At 35.9% G+C, this 16,371-nt stretch overlaps 1 protein-coding gene and 1 long non-coding RNA gene across 2 annotated transcripts; one reads left to right on the top strand and one right to left on the bottom strand.

Annotated features, from left to right (window-relative positions):
- Positions 1 to 2,311: 2,311 nt before the first annotated feature.
- On the bottom strand, positions 2,312 to 5,115 carry LOC105215234 (uncharacterized). Its single transcript, XM_011189041.3, has 4 exons — positions 4,043 to 5,115; positions 3,783 to 3,969; positions 3,601 to 3,717; positions 2,312 to 3,364 (listed from the first exon to the last, which is right to left on the bottom strand). The coding sequence occupies exons 1-4, from the start codon at positions 4,389 to 4,391 to the stop codon at positions 2,380 to 2,382; spliced, it is 1,638 nt and encodes a 545-aa protein (XP_011187343.2). The 5' UTR covers positions 4,392 to 5,115; the 3' UTR covers positions 2,312 to 2,379.
- A 7,150-nt stretch (positions 5,116 to 12,265) lies between these two features.
- LOC128922650 (uncharacterized) lies at positions 12,266 to 12,586 on the top strand. The gene is made up of 2 exons (XR_008471834.1): positions 12,266 to 12,372; positions 12,431 to 12,586. It is a non-coding gene; the product is annotated as an uncharacterized LOC128922650 (long non-coding RNA).
- Positions 12,587 to 16,371: the final 3,785 nt, after the last annotated feature.

The raw sequence follows: 16,371 nt of genomic DNA, 5'->3' as shown, positions 1-16,371 counted from the left end.
ACGATTTGATGTTCGAAAATGAAAACAGAACATTGAAATACAACACATGGCATCACGTTTTCGATGACAATTTCATGCGAAAACGAATTGTAGCACATATCTGTATATCTTTTCTCAAATTGCAAGTTGCAATTAACAACTATGTGTGTATTGCGATAATTAATAATGAAGTAGCCTAATAGCCTTTTGGCACAGGAGTTAATTGATCAAATAACCAGTATTTCCTTGATTAAAGCACTGATTTAGATCAATTTACAATAATACATTCAAAAGAAAAATCGTATTTTACTACATTAATTTTTAATCCAATATAAATCGAGTACAAACTGTAAAGCAAGTCTGCCAACCAACTTATGGACACCAAAAACAAAATTTTATAACAGCTGATCGTTAAACGAGTAATTGGCTGTGCAAAAGGCAAAAACTGGTTTCTCAATTATAATCTTATTGTAATTAATTTATGGCTGTGCGAAAAGGCTCCGTAATACTAGCCTTGAACTCCCTGACAGTGCGCTCGTTTTAGTTAGAGAAGCCTTACTACATATGGTAACGCTCTACTTCATAAAAACAATAGTTTGGGTGCCTCGTCACAACTGAAACCCGTGGAATGGTAGAGCGTGGTAGAGCTTTTTAGCTTGCACTATTATCAGAATGAGCACAAGCCAAAGCTCCGCTGTCTTCTTCCTTTGTTAATCAAATACTTCGCTTTCGGTCTCTAACAAATTGCAACATAATGGATTCGCCCTTTCCTACTTATCGCGATTTTAATTGTCGAATGCATATTATATGAATCGAGGTAGAATGAAGACGAGGTAGAATCATCTCAATACTTTCATATTGGATGTTTGATTCCACAAGATCAAGACTGAAACACCTTGGTTCTAACCCATTCAGCCATTCACGTGAGTTAGCGGAAATTTAAATGAGAGCAGATTTGTGGAATTTGTGTCAATGAGGGCGCTAAAGATCGCACTAAATTTATAAAATACATATATTCATAGTGTTTAGTTTACATATATTTGATTAAAAGGGATTTTTATTTGTTGTAACTTTTTACAACATTCAAAAGAAGTTGCATTGCTATGTGATTTGTTCATCCCTCATCCTTCGTTCAATCAATTAATTACATTCATAAATATTTGCAATTATACGCACATACATATGTAAGTAAGTATCTACCCAACTTCATTCCTGATAAGCTCTTCTCGCAATCGAATTAATTACTGCCATATTTTTGCTTTCAGACACACGAGTAAACGAAAAAGTATGAAAATCAGAAATCTTTTAATTAATTTCACGCACCGAAGCGTAAAAACTGCCAGTAATTCGAGGCACCGCACCCGCCAGCAACAGACACGCCCTTCTCGTCGCACACCACCACACCTGCAGGGCGGCAATTGAAGGCGAACAGTAACAATTGAATTGTCAGCAACACAAATACATAGTTGTGTTTTTGTAAAATGGCAACTGTAGTGACAACAACAACTGGTGCATCACACGATTATTGTGTCAGGGTTGCCAACGCAACAACGCGATTTTGCACAATTATCCACACGGCGACGTAACGCCCGAAGGGATGACAGCACAGAAACTACCGAGGCAGTGATACAACCGTGTGTCAGCGGCTGAAGTACCTAGTAACACGGCACCAGAATGCCAGAGCTCATTCTTTTTTTGGGTCGGTGGCAATAGCAACGGCACTTAATTACTTTAAATGCATTGTGTGAGTGATATTTTTCAACAATTCGACGATGACTGCATTTATCACGACGCTGAAATTGCGAAATATATACCAGTATATGCACACAGCTTGTAGACACGTGTGGCTGTTACCGCACAATCACGTGTGTAACTTGGCGCAAGTATCAGGTAGCGCAGACCGCACATTGCCAAAGTAATGATTACATGCGAGGCAGACGTTGTGCGCCATACGGCGGCAGCATCAAGTGGTTGCAATCTGTCACACGCCGTCGCAAATGACTGGCGAAGCGCCAATTGCGGAGATGAGCAGATAAAGTAATATCTACTCCATTTAATTGTGGTTTTTCGCATTAAGTTTTAAGTTGCGGTAACATTGGCGTACGGGATGCCTTACTTTAGTTCGTAAGGTGGGAATGTGGTTTGTCTGAATACATATGGGCTTCGTTAGGTTAGCTTTTAAATAAATCGGTAGCAGTATACAAGAGAATAGAGCTTATCAGAGAGAAGGAAAGAGAGACAGTGCAGAGCTATTTTCTCTGTTACGATGGGGTGTTTAATGACCAGTTAGGAGATATCCCACTCTAGTGATTAAGATCAATACGTATTCTATGTATTAAGCAGAATATCATTTATTTACACTTAAATTTTTAAATCTTTTAGCATAACATTATTTTAGTCTCAACTTTGCGAAATCTTTGTAACAGTTTTTTGTTGCATTTTCAAGCATATCTCCTTAATCTTTGCACGCAGTAGTTTTCCATTAGAATTCCGCGCTATCGAATCCACGAAAAAGACACCGTAATGGAGCTGTTTGTACTTAACCACACATTTTTCTGCTACAAAACGCATAATGTCCGACTCGGTGACTGTACTACCTGGTTTTAACACCACAGCAGCGGCAGCCAGGTCGCCTTCCACATCATCATAGACCCCAAAGACGCAAACATCTGCGACATCTGGCAGTAACACTATAGTCTCTTCGATCTCATGTGGCGAGTAGTGGAAGCCCATGTATTTTAAAATGTCCTTACTGCGATCCACCAAATGTAGAAAACCCTCATCGTCCATGTAACCTATATCGCCAGTGTTGATCCAGCCCTCAGCATCCATGATATCAGCTGTAGCTTCAGGATTATTATGATAACCCAACCAACTTACGGGAGTGCGCACCCAAATTTCGCCTTTTTCATTGGGACCCATTAATTGCTGTACATCACCTGCCGCTTGCTTCTTTATCTTAACTTGCGCACCACCCCATAAACTGCCAACCGTATCGACTTTATAATCGGAATAGTTCGCTGAGATGCCACCAATCTCCGAGGTGCCGTATGAGTTCACCAATACACCATTTGTTAATTTGGCTCGTATATTGGCCTGCACAGAAGGTAGGGCATGACAACCTCCCATTATAATTACACGAACACTAGACATTGCTTCCGCTGTGTAGCCGGACAACTGTGAAATATCTCCAAATTGATTGGGCGAACCGGTTAAATTCGTTACTTTGTACTTTGTGATAATCTCCAGAAGATACTCAGGGGAATATGGTTTTGTTGTTATAATGCGTGTACCGCCGCACAACACATTCGCGACTATTAATAGAATGCCGGTACCCCAGTCGGGTGATGAGAAAGAAAACAGAACCGAAGAACCATCGGTGTGGCTGGAAAATAAAGTGTGTTTTATTAATAAATCGCTATAGATTATCATAATTGATTTAAGAGCCTAGATCCTTAGGTCTTACTAAAGAATTTAGCTAGACAATATTACTCTTCTGATACTAGAGAATAACCTTGTACTATACTCCAATACATTCTTTAATAAGTAGAAGTTTGTAGTTTTTCAAGATCAAGGAAATTATTTCCACTCTTGGATGACTATACTGTTTCTTCAACCTACCCATATTCAGACAACAATTTGCGATTTGACCTGCATACAGCCTTCGGTTTCCCCGTTGTACCGGATGAAGGTATGATAACCATAGTTTGATTGGGTCCGTACTTCAATGGGGTAGCTCTATAAAGTATTGAAAATTTAAAATTATATCTTAAATACAATAAGTACAAATCAAGTCTTCTTACTGATATAATCCCTCCATCGGCACTGGTTGCAATATATCTTGAATTTGTGGCACGCCTTCCAGATGATTACACAAAGTGAATATAGGCGCATTCAACATTTTAGTAGCATTTTGTACTTTATGGAACACCTCACCATCACAGAAAATTATCTTCGGTTTCGTCAGTGAAAACAATAATTTAATATCATCTGGAAATCAAATGGAAATTGTATGAATAGGTCTGTCATATTTGCAATATATAGTATAGTTTATAGAACATACCTGCTTCATGTATAGGATGCAATGTGTTATAAGGGGTGCCATTGATCCAGCACCCAACCAGAACCGGCATCAGCAACGTCGTATTCTGACCGACAATACCCACAACATCATCACAGCCTAATCCAAGTCCTTTCAGATAAGAGGCCACACTTATTGCATACGAACAAGCTGTGCCGTAGGTGAGCTCCGTACCTTCCGAATCGGAAATCTGGCATGCCACATTCGGTGGCTTGCTGCGTAGCATATACAAAGCAACGGCACCAATGGATTTGTTCGAATTGAAAATCTTCTCCACATTTTCACTCTTCCAGATGTGATTGTCGCTATCGTAGATAGTCTTGAAAATCATACTGAATCACAATGAATATTGTTAAAACTCTTTTCTTGACCAAGTCCGTTCACCGAAAGTCTAATTAGCGCACTGTTGACTATATATACTTTTTTTTGGTTTCGTGGTGGCGATTTCTTATCAGCAAATGTAAAAAGCTTTTATTAGATACATTTGCACTATCAACGACGAAATGGGGGAATTTTTACGCGCATATCATATCTACTATATGATATTAATTATGATAGATCTATTGAATAAAGCCGGTGGGTCTTTACCATGTTCGATTGTGTGATTTTTTTTAACGCCTTCTAATGTTATATGAGTTTTTGCTGAATAAGTTTGATTAAATACCCCCACTTTAGAAATAATACTAAACTATATTAAACGCCTCCACTGTTTCTTGGTAATCTTAACATTAACATTAACACATTTTATACCCACTTAGAATTCAGTAAACGCTTGAACCATTTCGAGGCTTGTAAAGAAAAAACAGAAAAAAATTCAAACTTCGTCATTAGCCATTGGCAATTTTGGAAGAAATGAAGACCGATGAACCCACCTGCCCACAAACCGTTGTTTTATCTGAATAAAAAAGTACGTTTACTTGGATCAGCTGTTCACTTCATTATAACAGCCAATGGTCGGACTCTATTCACTTAGACTTCAGTTTACGCTTGAACCGAGTATATAATAGGATCCTTTTGTTAAGATGTGATTCAAAGCTTCACACAGATTATTTTCCGTATCTCAAATCGTCTCAAAAGTTGTTTTCATTGCGCAAGGCCAGGAACAATACCTTAACAAGCACCATCTGAAATAATATTTGGAATTTGGTGTGATCTTTTCTAAACGAAGTAAATCATCGAATCATTAACATTTGATTTCTACGTTGGACGATGAACTCGACGAGATTCTTTAAGAAATATGTATGCTTAATTCTTGCAACCAAAATGTAGAGAAAGCGTTTGAAATGAATGCAATCGCTTAGCTTGGCTCTTCGAACCAGCATAAATTGAGAAAGAAAGTTACGATATACGCCAATTGTGGATTAAAACCAATGCACTGCAGATTTTAAAAAGATATTCTAAATCTGTAGAATGCAAATACATTTTTAATCAATTGGGAGAATATATTGATGCGAGTTAAATGATAAATTTGGTATTGTAATGACAGCTAACTCTTAAAATTTAATAAATACACAATTAAGGTGAATATTGAAACCAAATAATCTATGCCTTCAAAGGGTCCTTCAGACATGAGATACTCGTTCATAGGAACACAAAAATAATTTTCCAAACTTTTGTTTTATCAATCAACTGAATATATGTATATATTTCCATGCAGAGCAACTCCTCCATTTCTTATTCCATGAGAAGTAAGCCATTCCAGTTAATGGCTGAGTTAATAAACAATTTCTTTCCGCATTCGCACAGCCGCACGGCATTCATTTTTTACTTAGTTACTGTCAACAGACACATATAAAATCATTCCCTATAATTTGTCAACTTCCCCACGGAGCCTTGCGTTTCATTTCATCCCTCATTAACTATTTTATTACCAGTAATCGTATGCGGAATGATTACGTTAAACATATACGCCAAAGCGTCAATGCAAACAAAGCGCAAATACGAAAATACACACCAACAATGGCATGCGAGTAGGCCACCGATTAGAAAGCCTCGAAAAAAGTGGAAAATGCGAAATCAAATGCACAAAATTGCTACCAAACAACGCAAACAACCCATAATTTTGTGTGCACACCACCTTTCATACATCCGCCTAACCACACATGCCATCGCATTAAAAGCGCCCATCCTCCCCGGGGCAAGACTGGTAGCAAAACAAATTGATTTGTTCACATATTTGCACAGTAGTTTCGCTCTTGTTCGCAGATCTTTACTTCGCTTTCGTAATTCCTCAGCTTTGGTTCGACGTCTTTTTGCCGCTTTGCCTTCTTTTATTTTCTGCTGCACCGTTATAGTACGGCGTATTGTATTACATTGGCAAGCAGCATTAAGATAAATCAGAGATTATCAGCAAATCCACTATGATTACCACATCATGTACACATACTATATACGAGGAGTTGCTTACATAAGCATACATACATACACATATACTCATACATACGGCCATTATGTGATGTATAGAATTGAATGTATGGACATTCTTTCATTCATTCTTTTACACTCGTTGAGCAAATGACGGGAAGCTGCCATTATTACCCAACTTATCAACGCAGCTGCGCCTTAACCGACTTAGCTGTCTTAACGGTCTTAGCACTATAGCTTTTTCGTTCACCGCGTTCCACGTGCGTGTGTGGATATGTGTATAGGTGTAGCATGTTCGTTTATTTTTTGTTTACTTCGTATGTCAACAGTTATCCTTGTTAATGGCGTTGAATTATGACCAAGTCATAGGCCATGTGTTGCTTATATGACCCATAAAATTGTCGGTTATTTTCTTTATCTAATGCCAAGTGAACAAAAAGTATGTTAAATGATTCGTAATCGGTTCTTAATCATATCGCACAAAATCAGTAGGATAGCCACTACCAACATTATGTAATAATTTGTGATGATTCAAAGGGAGCACCTGAAGAGACCTAATTGGCGATCGCTGCAGTCACGTATGTGGAATAGCAGTATAACATATTTGGGGTTACCCTCAAGTGCCCAAATAAACAAAGAATGGCAACTTCGCCCCAGAAGTGGATGTCCAATCAACTGCTGCCGAACATCACAGTAATTAATATTATCAACTTGTTATTTTTTTTAAACAACTACTAATGGTTCTTAAGTATACTTAACTATTTCTTATTCAGAGTATTCTTAAACGCTACATATTTTACTCAGAACCCTTGGTCGATCGTTGATCTCATATCGGTTTATCATTACCAAAGGAAGTATTTTGAATATCGAAAAAGCCTTTCATTAAACTTAATAACGGGTGTATTTTTAGATGTGTGCTTTTAAATGAGACAATACACTTTTTGCCGTTGGTCTTTTTGACAGTTTTTACTCGATTTACTCCAAAACAACATTTGCAAATCGTGCACATTTATTACCCAAGTAATGGTTCAGCGATGAATCTCACATTTAGTTGTACGTTATAAAGAAAATTATCGCATTTGGTGCGATGGTATTTCGATGATCCCATTGTGGATACCCTAGTCCATATTTCTGAAGACGGCCATAGTGTTAGAGTCATTGAGAAACGCTATAAAGCCATGATGAATGACTTTTTCGTGCCTGAATTTGAGGATTTTGATGTGGACGACCTTTGGTTCCAACATGATGTCATACAGCCAACGGAACAATGAATTTATTGAAGGAAACTTTTGGTGAACGCATTATCTCACGTCGTAGACCTGTGACCCTTCAAGATCGAGCGATTTCACACAGCTGAATACTTACACAATTGCTGCAAATTGCTGGTAGATAATTGGGCCTCTCGGTGTGAATTTATACGAGTCAGTTGCGTCGCTCACTTGCCCAAATTTATTTTAATGCATACATATGTAATGGCAAACCATTACCTTTACCCTTAAGCTAAATTCTTGGCCATATCATTAAATTACATGCATATATGTATATATATATTATTAAGAGAACACACAACTTGACCCACATAATCGGAAAAAAGTCCACTACCACTTTCAATTTCAACTATTTTTGCCCCCAAGCTACATACATTACATATCCAAGATTTTACGTTCACTTAACTTTACTAAGATATCTCACATATTAACCGATATATACTGTAGTAAAGGTAGGCATGGTTATAATCCGATTTCCTCCATTTTTAGACTATATATTCATGTGACTAAAGCAAATGACCCAATAGAGTTTGAATGATATAGCTTTAATAGTTTACAACATATGTACACAAAACTTGGTAGGGGCGGGCTCACGCCCACTTATCCAAAAAATTACATTCTATTATGTCCATACCTAGTGAGATGCTCTGTATCAAATTTCACTTTCATAAGTTTATGTACGGCTTAGTTATAGCGATTTATAGGTTTTCGATTATCGCCATTTTGTGGGTGTTGCAATGTTCCGACTTCGCCAAGGGATATGTGTACCAAGTTTCATCAAGATATCTTAATTTTTGCTCAATTTATTGCTTGAACGGACAGACAGACATCCGGATTTTAAATCTACTCGTCACCTTTGGTATATATAACTCCATATGTAACTCTTTCATTTTTTTGGTGTTACAAACAACCGTTACAAAACTATAATCCTAAGAAACTTAAAAAATGTATAAGGAAAGTTTGTGGCCACTTTGGACCATATATTAAAACTGAAACTGAAAACTAAAGTTCTTCAGTAATCTATACTCCAAGAAAGGTAAATTTGATTTATGTAGTACATTGGTATTTCAAGTTTGTATCGGCAATATGTGAATTAAAAAAACTTGAGAAAACGGTAATAGTGCACAGGAAACAAATTCATTAATGCTTAAGACGCTGTATCTGAAAGTAGTGATGGCCGATATGCTTCGATGTACGAAACAACGATGTTTTTTTAATCTGATACAACGCTTAATTCCGATGCATCAATGTTTTTGTTGGATATTTTCTTATTGAGAACTTGCTTTAAAATGACAACACAAATCTTAACTATTGGTGTATTTGAACTAGTTTAAAGGCATATTTCTGAATATACAAAGGCAAATTTTGAAGACATGCGAAGGACGGGGTATTAATGAAACTAAAATATCGGCATTTGTTACTGATAATGCTACCAATATGATGAAAACAGTAATCTTAGCCTTTGGAAAATGATGCCACGTTCTGTGTTTTATAAGCAGAAGGAATTAGAAACCGTTTTATTATAAATTAATAATTACGTTAATGCTATTGCAGAAGCTGAAGGGATGGACATGGACTCTTCTGATAGTTCTGATAAAGCAGAAAACTCTTTTAGTACTCTGATCATCAGGAGTTAGTCAGAGTATGGGAATATATACAATGCTTGAGGGGAAACGGTGGTAGAAATGCGTTGATATGCACATGCGATATGCTGGATATATCAACTATTGGTGCATGACTAAATAGACCACACGCTGAAGTAAATGTTTACTTATTTTTGTGTCTCAAATTCAATATAATTCAAATCGCCCTCATCGGCTGTAATTAATAATGTAAATACTTGAAGAAAACCAATACATGACGATAGGAAGCAAAGTTCGGCACTGATATTATTAAGCCGTTTTGAGAGTATTTATACCTCTCTTAAAAATTAAACGACTTAAATGTCGCAAATGTTATAACAGATTTTGACATCCGCCGTTTACGCTTACTGGGTCAACATTATGTCTACACCTTTTTGGATTTGGATTTCCGTGCTACTCCCCACAAGTATTTGTATTTGTATTTGTTTTAGCTCAAATCCACAAAAATTAGTTACGCCAACAACATCATGAGCATATAATTGAAACCAAAAGCACAAAGAGCAACAAACGGATAAGCGAGAAAAAAGTTTGCCGGCCCTATAAGTAGCTTAGGTTATAACTATTGAGCTTATGGGCTAATGGCGGGCATCCATCATCACCAGCTGAAACTATTATTTGGGAAACATGCAATGAATGCTAATGCTCGTACATATGGGCAGCAAAAGTAATGCTTTCATCTCGACATACAAATAACTAAAGAATTGAGGAATAGGGGGTTTGAGAAATAAAAAATCAGTGTAGAAGAAAAATATAATTTTAGTTAAAAGCAAAGTTTGGGTACGACATTTAATTAAAATGTCCCAAAAATAAAACATTTTGAAGAAATTACAGTTTTTGTTGTTTCTGTTGTGTTTTAAGCCCGCATAAATACGTTTCACCGTTACCCTTAAAGCCGAAAGAAATTGAAATGTGAAAATTATTTCCGCTCATGTCAATGCATTTCTACAAAGTTGCCTGTCATGCGCAGCGCCATTCACAATATTTCACGAATCACAAATTCATGTAACTGGGTTAGTGTGCGTTTCCCTGTCTAAGTGTGTGTGCATGTGTGTGAAAATAATCGCACATATGCATGCAGATGAAATTTGACAAAGTTTTTGTGCCGCAAACCACTCGAACTGCCAGTATTTACTTCATTTACACACACTCAACTCTGAGGCTCTCTTGACGCGCTCGTTCCCATTTCGATCCTTTTGTGCACACGCTAATGCTTATAATTTAGTACTTTTAACTTTCATTTAGCAGGCACACAGCTCGTGCTGCTTTCTACTTTTTATCTACCACACTGAAATAATAATTCCGCAAGCCAGTAAAATTAATTGAAACTGCAACTAAATGCCTCTCGTCCTCCGACTGCCGCCTCCTCCTACCAATTTTCAAGTGCTTATGTTTGTGGGCATTTAAGCTGCATCCTTGATGCACTCGGGCATGCAGAATATGCCTCTGTCAAGTGCACAACGGGTGAGCAAGCAACGGAGCGAGTATAGAAAAATTCATCCAGCACACGCACACAAGTCTTCCTTAGAGCGCGGCCTGCAGCGGCGCTTCCCCCAAAGTTGTGCAATTTAATTTGTGTACGCAAGCATATCAAAAAGGTACGCAAACTCATGCTCTACCCTTGCCCCACTGCGCCGCCTATGTCCTGAAACGTGCTTCAGGGAATTAATGCCGAAATGTCCTTGTGCAATTTTTATATATACTTAAATAATAGCGGAGGCAAGTGTGAATGCCCAATTGGGAATTTTACAGATTTATTAATCTTCCTCTTCCTGTTTAATGAATTTGTGTATTTATTTACTTTTACTCAAACCGTGCCTATTCCGCATACGAAATTAAGCTAAATATTTCTCGAAACAATAACAGTCTTTCCAATATAGTAGGGTATATCTTCTTTCTCAGGCAATATTCTATATATTTGTTTATAACACTTCAACTTCAGTTTTAGCATTGATACGTTTCACTTCATTCTCAAAGTGCATCAGTTGAATTTTCAACATATTTGCATGACACTCTTTAAAAAAACTCCTGCTTAATATCTCACTCATTTCATTTTGAAGGTCCTCGTATATAAAATATAGTGATGATTTCTGCAATTTGAGATTTTCACTATTCCATAGCAAACATCTAAAATATACAGAAAAGAGTTTTATTAAAGGCGCTCACCATTCGGTAGGAACTTAAAATACATCCTGACTTCATAAAACACTCTGTGTCATTAAAGCGTTAACAGCATTTCCATTGTCAAAGTATAGTTTTCAAACTTCTCATTATGACGGACGGATTAAGTTACATTGATTAAATTAATGTATGTTGAATGCTCATCTTGGAGAATATTTTGAGAAGTAATATAGCCATTTTTAACAAGCATGTCCACATTTCCAAGGTTAGGCCAAAATGAATTTCGTCTAAAAAGTTTTTATTATTTGAAGAAAAACACAGTTTTTAATTGCAGCTGTATTCGATTGGTCAGTTCTCTGCTTGTTTGTCAACAATTTTACATGTAAAAGCAACCACAAAGATAACCAGTTGAATTCGTGCAAGAGAGTATGAGGATTGTTTTACATATGTAAATTCACAATGGTAATAATAGCTCAAAGGACAAATTATTGTCAAATAGAACAATACAAATGTGTATATTTTATAGTGTTTTTAACTTGAAATATATAATAATGAATTAAAGAAAACGTAAGGCACTGTCGCAAATCAGAACTAGGGGTAAAATAATTTAGTGTGCTGATTTAAGTACTTTTTTACCAAAGAAAATAGTGTAAGACATTGACATACTTGCCTCAAATTAGGATTTATGCCGGTATTCTGCGAGCAGTCTCAAGTCTCTAATAGAGACGAATCTGTGGTGTAATCTCTATAGTGACTTTTTGGTATTCTGGCGAGTTTGTCTCATCTCTATTTGAGCAATATCAGTCTCTAATTTGTGATGTGCTTTAAACCAGGTCATTGAAAAACAAGAGCACAATAATGGTTGATGCAATTGGCCTAATATATATTATAATGAAAAAAAAAAACGAGAAGAAGAGAGGTAATGTATTAATATTTGTAATTTTGCAATAATGGATAACAAAGTACCTATGTTTTAGCTACACTCGTAGGCGCAATCTGGCTATTTTGCGCAACAAGGAAGATCACTTTTTATATGAAGAAAATACGTTTAGGAAATTCTTTCGATTTCCAAAACACAAATATGTATGTATATATATATCCAAAATCTAAAATATATAATAATCATAAAATAATGAATTTGTATTTTTTACAATTATTTTCCTTCGATTGCCATTATGCTCAAATGTAAGGATGAGAACATGTGTTAGTCGATTGTTAGGTTGTTAACATTTTTCATATTTACTTAACAATTGATTCAGATAAAATGCATATATTACGCATTTATTATAAACTATTTCAGTATTATTTTCATTAATAGTATTATCCAATTATTTACAAGAAATTTTTCTGCTGAAATTTGGTAAAAAAAAAACTAATTGCGTGCAATCAATTCATAAAGTATCATTGTGAACATGCACTCATCTCTAATCAACTAAAATAAACAGCTGATAGCTTGCTTTTCTTTTCACCACACTATTTGGTGAACTTTTTTGAGACTGTATCAGCCAGAATACCAAAATTATACTTCCTGACTAACAGGGTCGCCAGTTCGCAATTGTGACAAATAAAGACATGAGACAAATGTGACAAGCAGAATACCGGCATTAGTCTCGACGAATTCCTTTCCATTGCCATTAAATTTCATGCTAGCTAGTATATTTTTAATATCTGAGTTCAAGAAGGCCAGTTTGGAAAACGATCCAGAAATTCTTACATAGTTTTCATTGTTTCTGGGAATGCCATTTCGACTATAAATTCGCTCGATATCCACCTCTCGATTTTTCACATTGCCTTCGCTTTCCCGAATATTCACGGTATGATATATATAGCATGGTCTTTGATATCTCTATAGAATCCCCAATCTCAATCAACTGAATTTCACGACAATCAAACATATTTTTGTGAGATTTTCTATGTTCTCACCCATAACACCTATTTGGACGTTTACTCGGTTCTTTGTCTTTCGAAGTTTGTATCTTTCATAAGAGATAGACTCATACATTAACATATATGTTGTTTACATTAGGCAAGTGCTATCCAATCCGAGCTCCAGTACCGAAGTTAATGAGTTGAGCTCTTCAAATGATCGTTATTGAAAGAAAAACAGCTCATACTTAAGAAATAGAAGGCTAACTTACAACGAAAAATAGATCAAAGAAGTAGGAGGAACTGTTATTGTTTACAGTTCTTTTGACAGAAAACATTACAGAACAATACCGATCAAAACTGTATATACATCCCTGTATGTATATCTCGAAATGGTAAGAAAACACGTTAGTACTGATGCAATAGCTATATTCAACCCCTAACTTCGAAAAACTTATAGTAAATATTTAGGGAGTGGAAATCTTATGAAAATTTCCCACGATCTAATAACTTCCGTTTTTTTCGACAGTTGTATAATTTTGCGTTATTTAGTTATTTAAGAGTTCAAATTAAATTTACAAATTACATCCTTTCTTTATACTCAAGACATCAGATAGTTTTAATTCCTCTAAATTATTCCACTTGGGCCGACATGTTTCTATCGAGTGTATCTGTTGTGCATTCTTCCCTACCTCGCTAGCTGATTTTTTGTTAGTTATCCTTGCTGCTCATATTATGGCAACGGCTTGTGCGTACATTTGAATGCACAGTTGCATATCTCATTAACAAGCTTTCACATTCCACATTTGTATTTACGCAAATAAGCAAGAAGCAGAACGCTAGAAAAAGCGCAAAAATATTCCATGTTAATTTACGCTTCCAGTCTGCTACCCAATTAGCATTTTGGCGTGGACTTACGAACTTTTTTAACTGAGCTTCATGTTCTGAGTCCAAAGCAAGGATCCAGCAGTTTAAAATAATTAGTTATGAGAAAAGCATACTATAAGAATTCGAGCATATTCAGGTAGAAACGAGTTGCTCTCCGAAGAAAATTTTTTAAATGTGTTGCCTTTTCTATTTTTTCTGTTCATTGGGATTTTTAATCGCAACATTTAAAATTCTATGTGTGTGTTTCATACATAGCTTCCGTATTTGACACACTTTTGTGCTAACTATTCTTTACTTCATAAACAAATGGCAAAAAACACGCGTTTTAATCTCATTTGAGTGCTTTATAACTCACAGTAGTATTTTCATAATGCTTTATTACTTTTGTATCAATGATGTTTTGTTTTTTGTAATGTTTTTATGAAGTAGTTATAATTTTTTTGAAAGTCGTTCTTAAATTTATCTAGCATTAAATTCAAGTAGTTCAACTTAGGTATTTTCAAATCATATAATTTTCCAAGGGCAGAAGGTATGTCGCTTGTTTCGTTGAATGGTTGCCTTATCCAATATTTATTGATAGACAGTAACAGTCCATCAGCTCAACTGAAAACATAAAACCAAACAATTTTCGTTTAAGTAGGGACTTTTTGTGTCCTTGAATGATTCATTGAAATGAATTCGGAAAAGCATGATTTCGAGATAATCGAGTTTAAAGTTTCAAGTAAACTTTTGTCTAGTGTATTGTAAGAGCAGATTCCTCGTGGTTCAAATTTTCTCGGTTAGTGCAAATATTTGCATTTAACTTATAACTTTATGACTCGTGGTCTTATGGAAGAACGGTTGAAAACCCACCGTGATCTAAAACTTCAAAGAAAATCACTGAGGGACTGGAGCAACCCTCTCGATGTTGACAAAACAATGTACATTCTTCAGGTTCTACAAAAATAGTTATACTTTATTCAAAGGTTTTTTTAAAACAGGTTTATTACAAATAACGCTTAAAGAAGTCGGCCTTAACGTATGTCCTCGGCGTCCTTGAGAGGAATGCAAGTTCTTCAAGAATTTCATCGCTTATCTTCGGTATTACGTTTTTTTTATTACGGAGGCTACCAGCATGCAGCAGGCAAGGCAAGACAAGCCAAGGACTTCCATCAGACATACGGATGTCCAGAAGAGATTTTTTACGTGTAAAGGGGCACATCAAAATCGTTGCTCCAACAAATGGCGAATACAACGAAACACTTGGCTTTTGGGTATTATTCCTGTATATATAAATTCTCATAACTCCTTACAAACTTTCAGAAATCAAATTTTTGCACAGGAGATGCTGGATATGCTCTAGAACCATGGTTAATGACACCTTTCCGTACACCTTCCGTGTGGAAATCATATGAAAATGTATTTAACTCTTAACAAATACAATTTTGTTTTCACTTCAATTCAATAAAAACATAAATGTAGAATAATCTGCCATCGGGCAGGAGATTCTACGGTTTTCCGGGACCCACTGGCGACTCGATCGAAGAAAAGAGACTCGTCCTTTGCAAAACGTTAGTTCATACTTTATTTAATTCGTTCGCAACACTTAACGTTAATAACAAAGTTAAAGGACTTATGAAATACTTATTAAACATGTACGCGGTATAAAAGCGAGTGATCGACTCTTTTCTATGTACATATGTAATTCATCTTACGAACTATGATGGCCGCCAGTTACAGTCCACTATTCGAACTATTATATCGAAATTCGAACAGGTGGTTGCCATCTGTTACGCTATGACTTTTATTATAACTTATAACTCTACTTATAATCCCACATAAATTTCTTCCTTTTTCGCTTTATTTGCTTATATCTTATTTTTTTGTTTATTCTTAACAACTCTGTCCGTCAGCAAAAACTTGTCGTAGAATAATTTAAAAAAACTTTCGAATTTTATGTTTCGAATGTATTCTGTGAATTTCACTCTACGAATATCGAATTTACGTTTTAAGATAACCGAATTGCATGACAGCAATTTCGTAACTTTTCAGAAAAAACAGTATACGATGAATTGTGTGATAGGGCTGACGATTTCGACAATAATCCGCTACCATTGCTACCACATAATTTCAATTCATGTATTTAAGTCCATATCGCCGAAGAGCTTCAACAGCTCGTCATTCC

The sequence above is a fragment of the Zeugodacus cucurbitae genome, chromosome 6 (assembly GCF_028554725.1).
Source record: "Zeugodacus cucurbitae isolate PBARC_wt_2022May chromosome 6, idZeuCucr1.2, whole genome shotgun sequence".
In the NCBI taxonomy this organism is placed as follows: domain Eukaryota; kingdom Metazoa; phylum Arthropoda; class Insecta; order Diptera; family Tephritidae; genus Zeugodacus; species Zeugodacus cucurbitae.
This window is presented reverse-complemented; position numbering and strand designations above follow the sequence as displayed.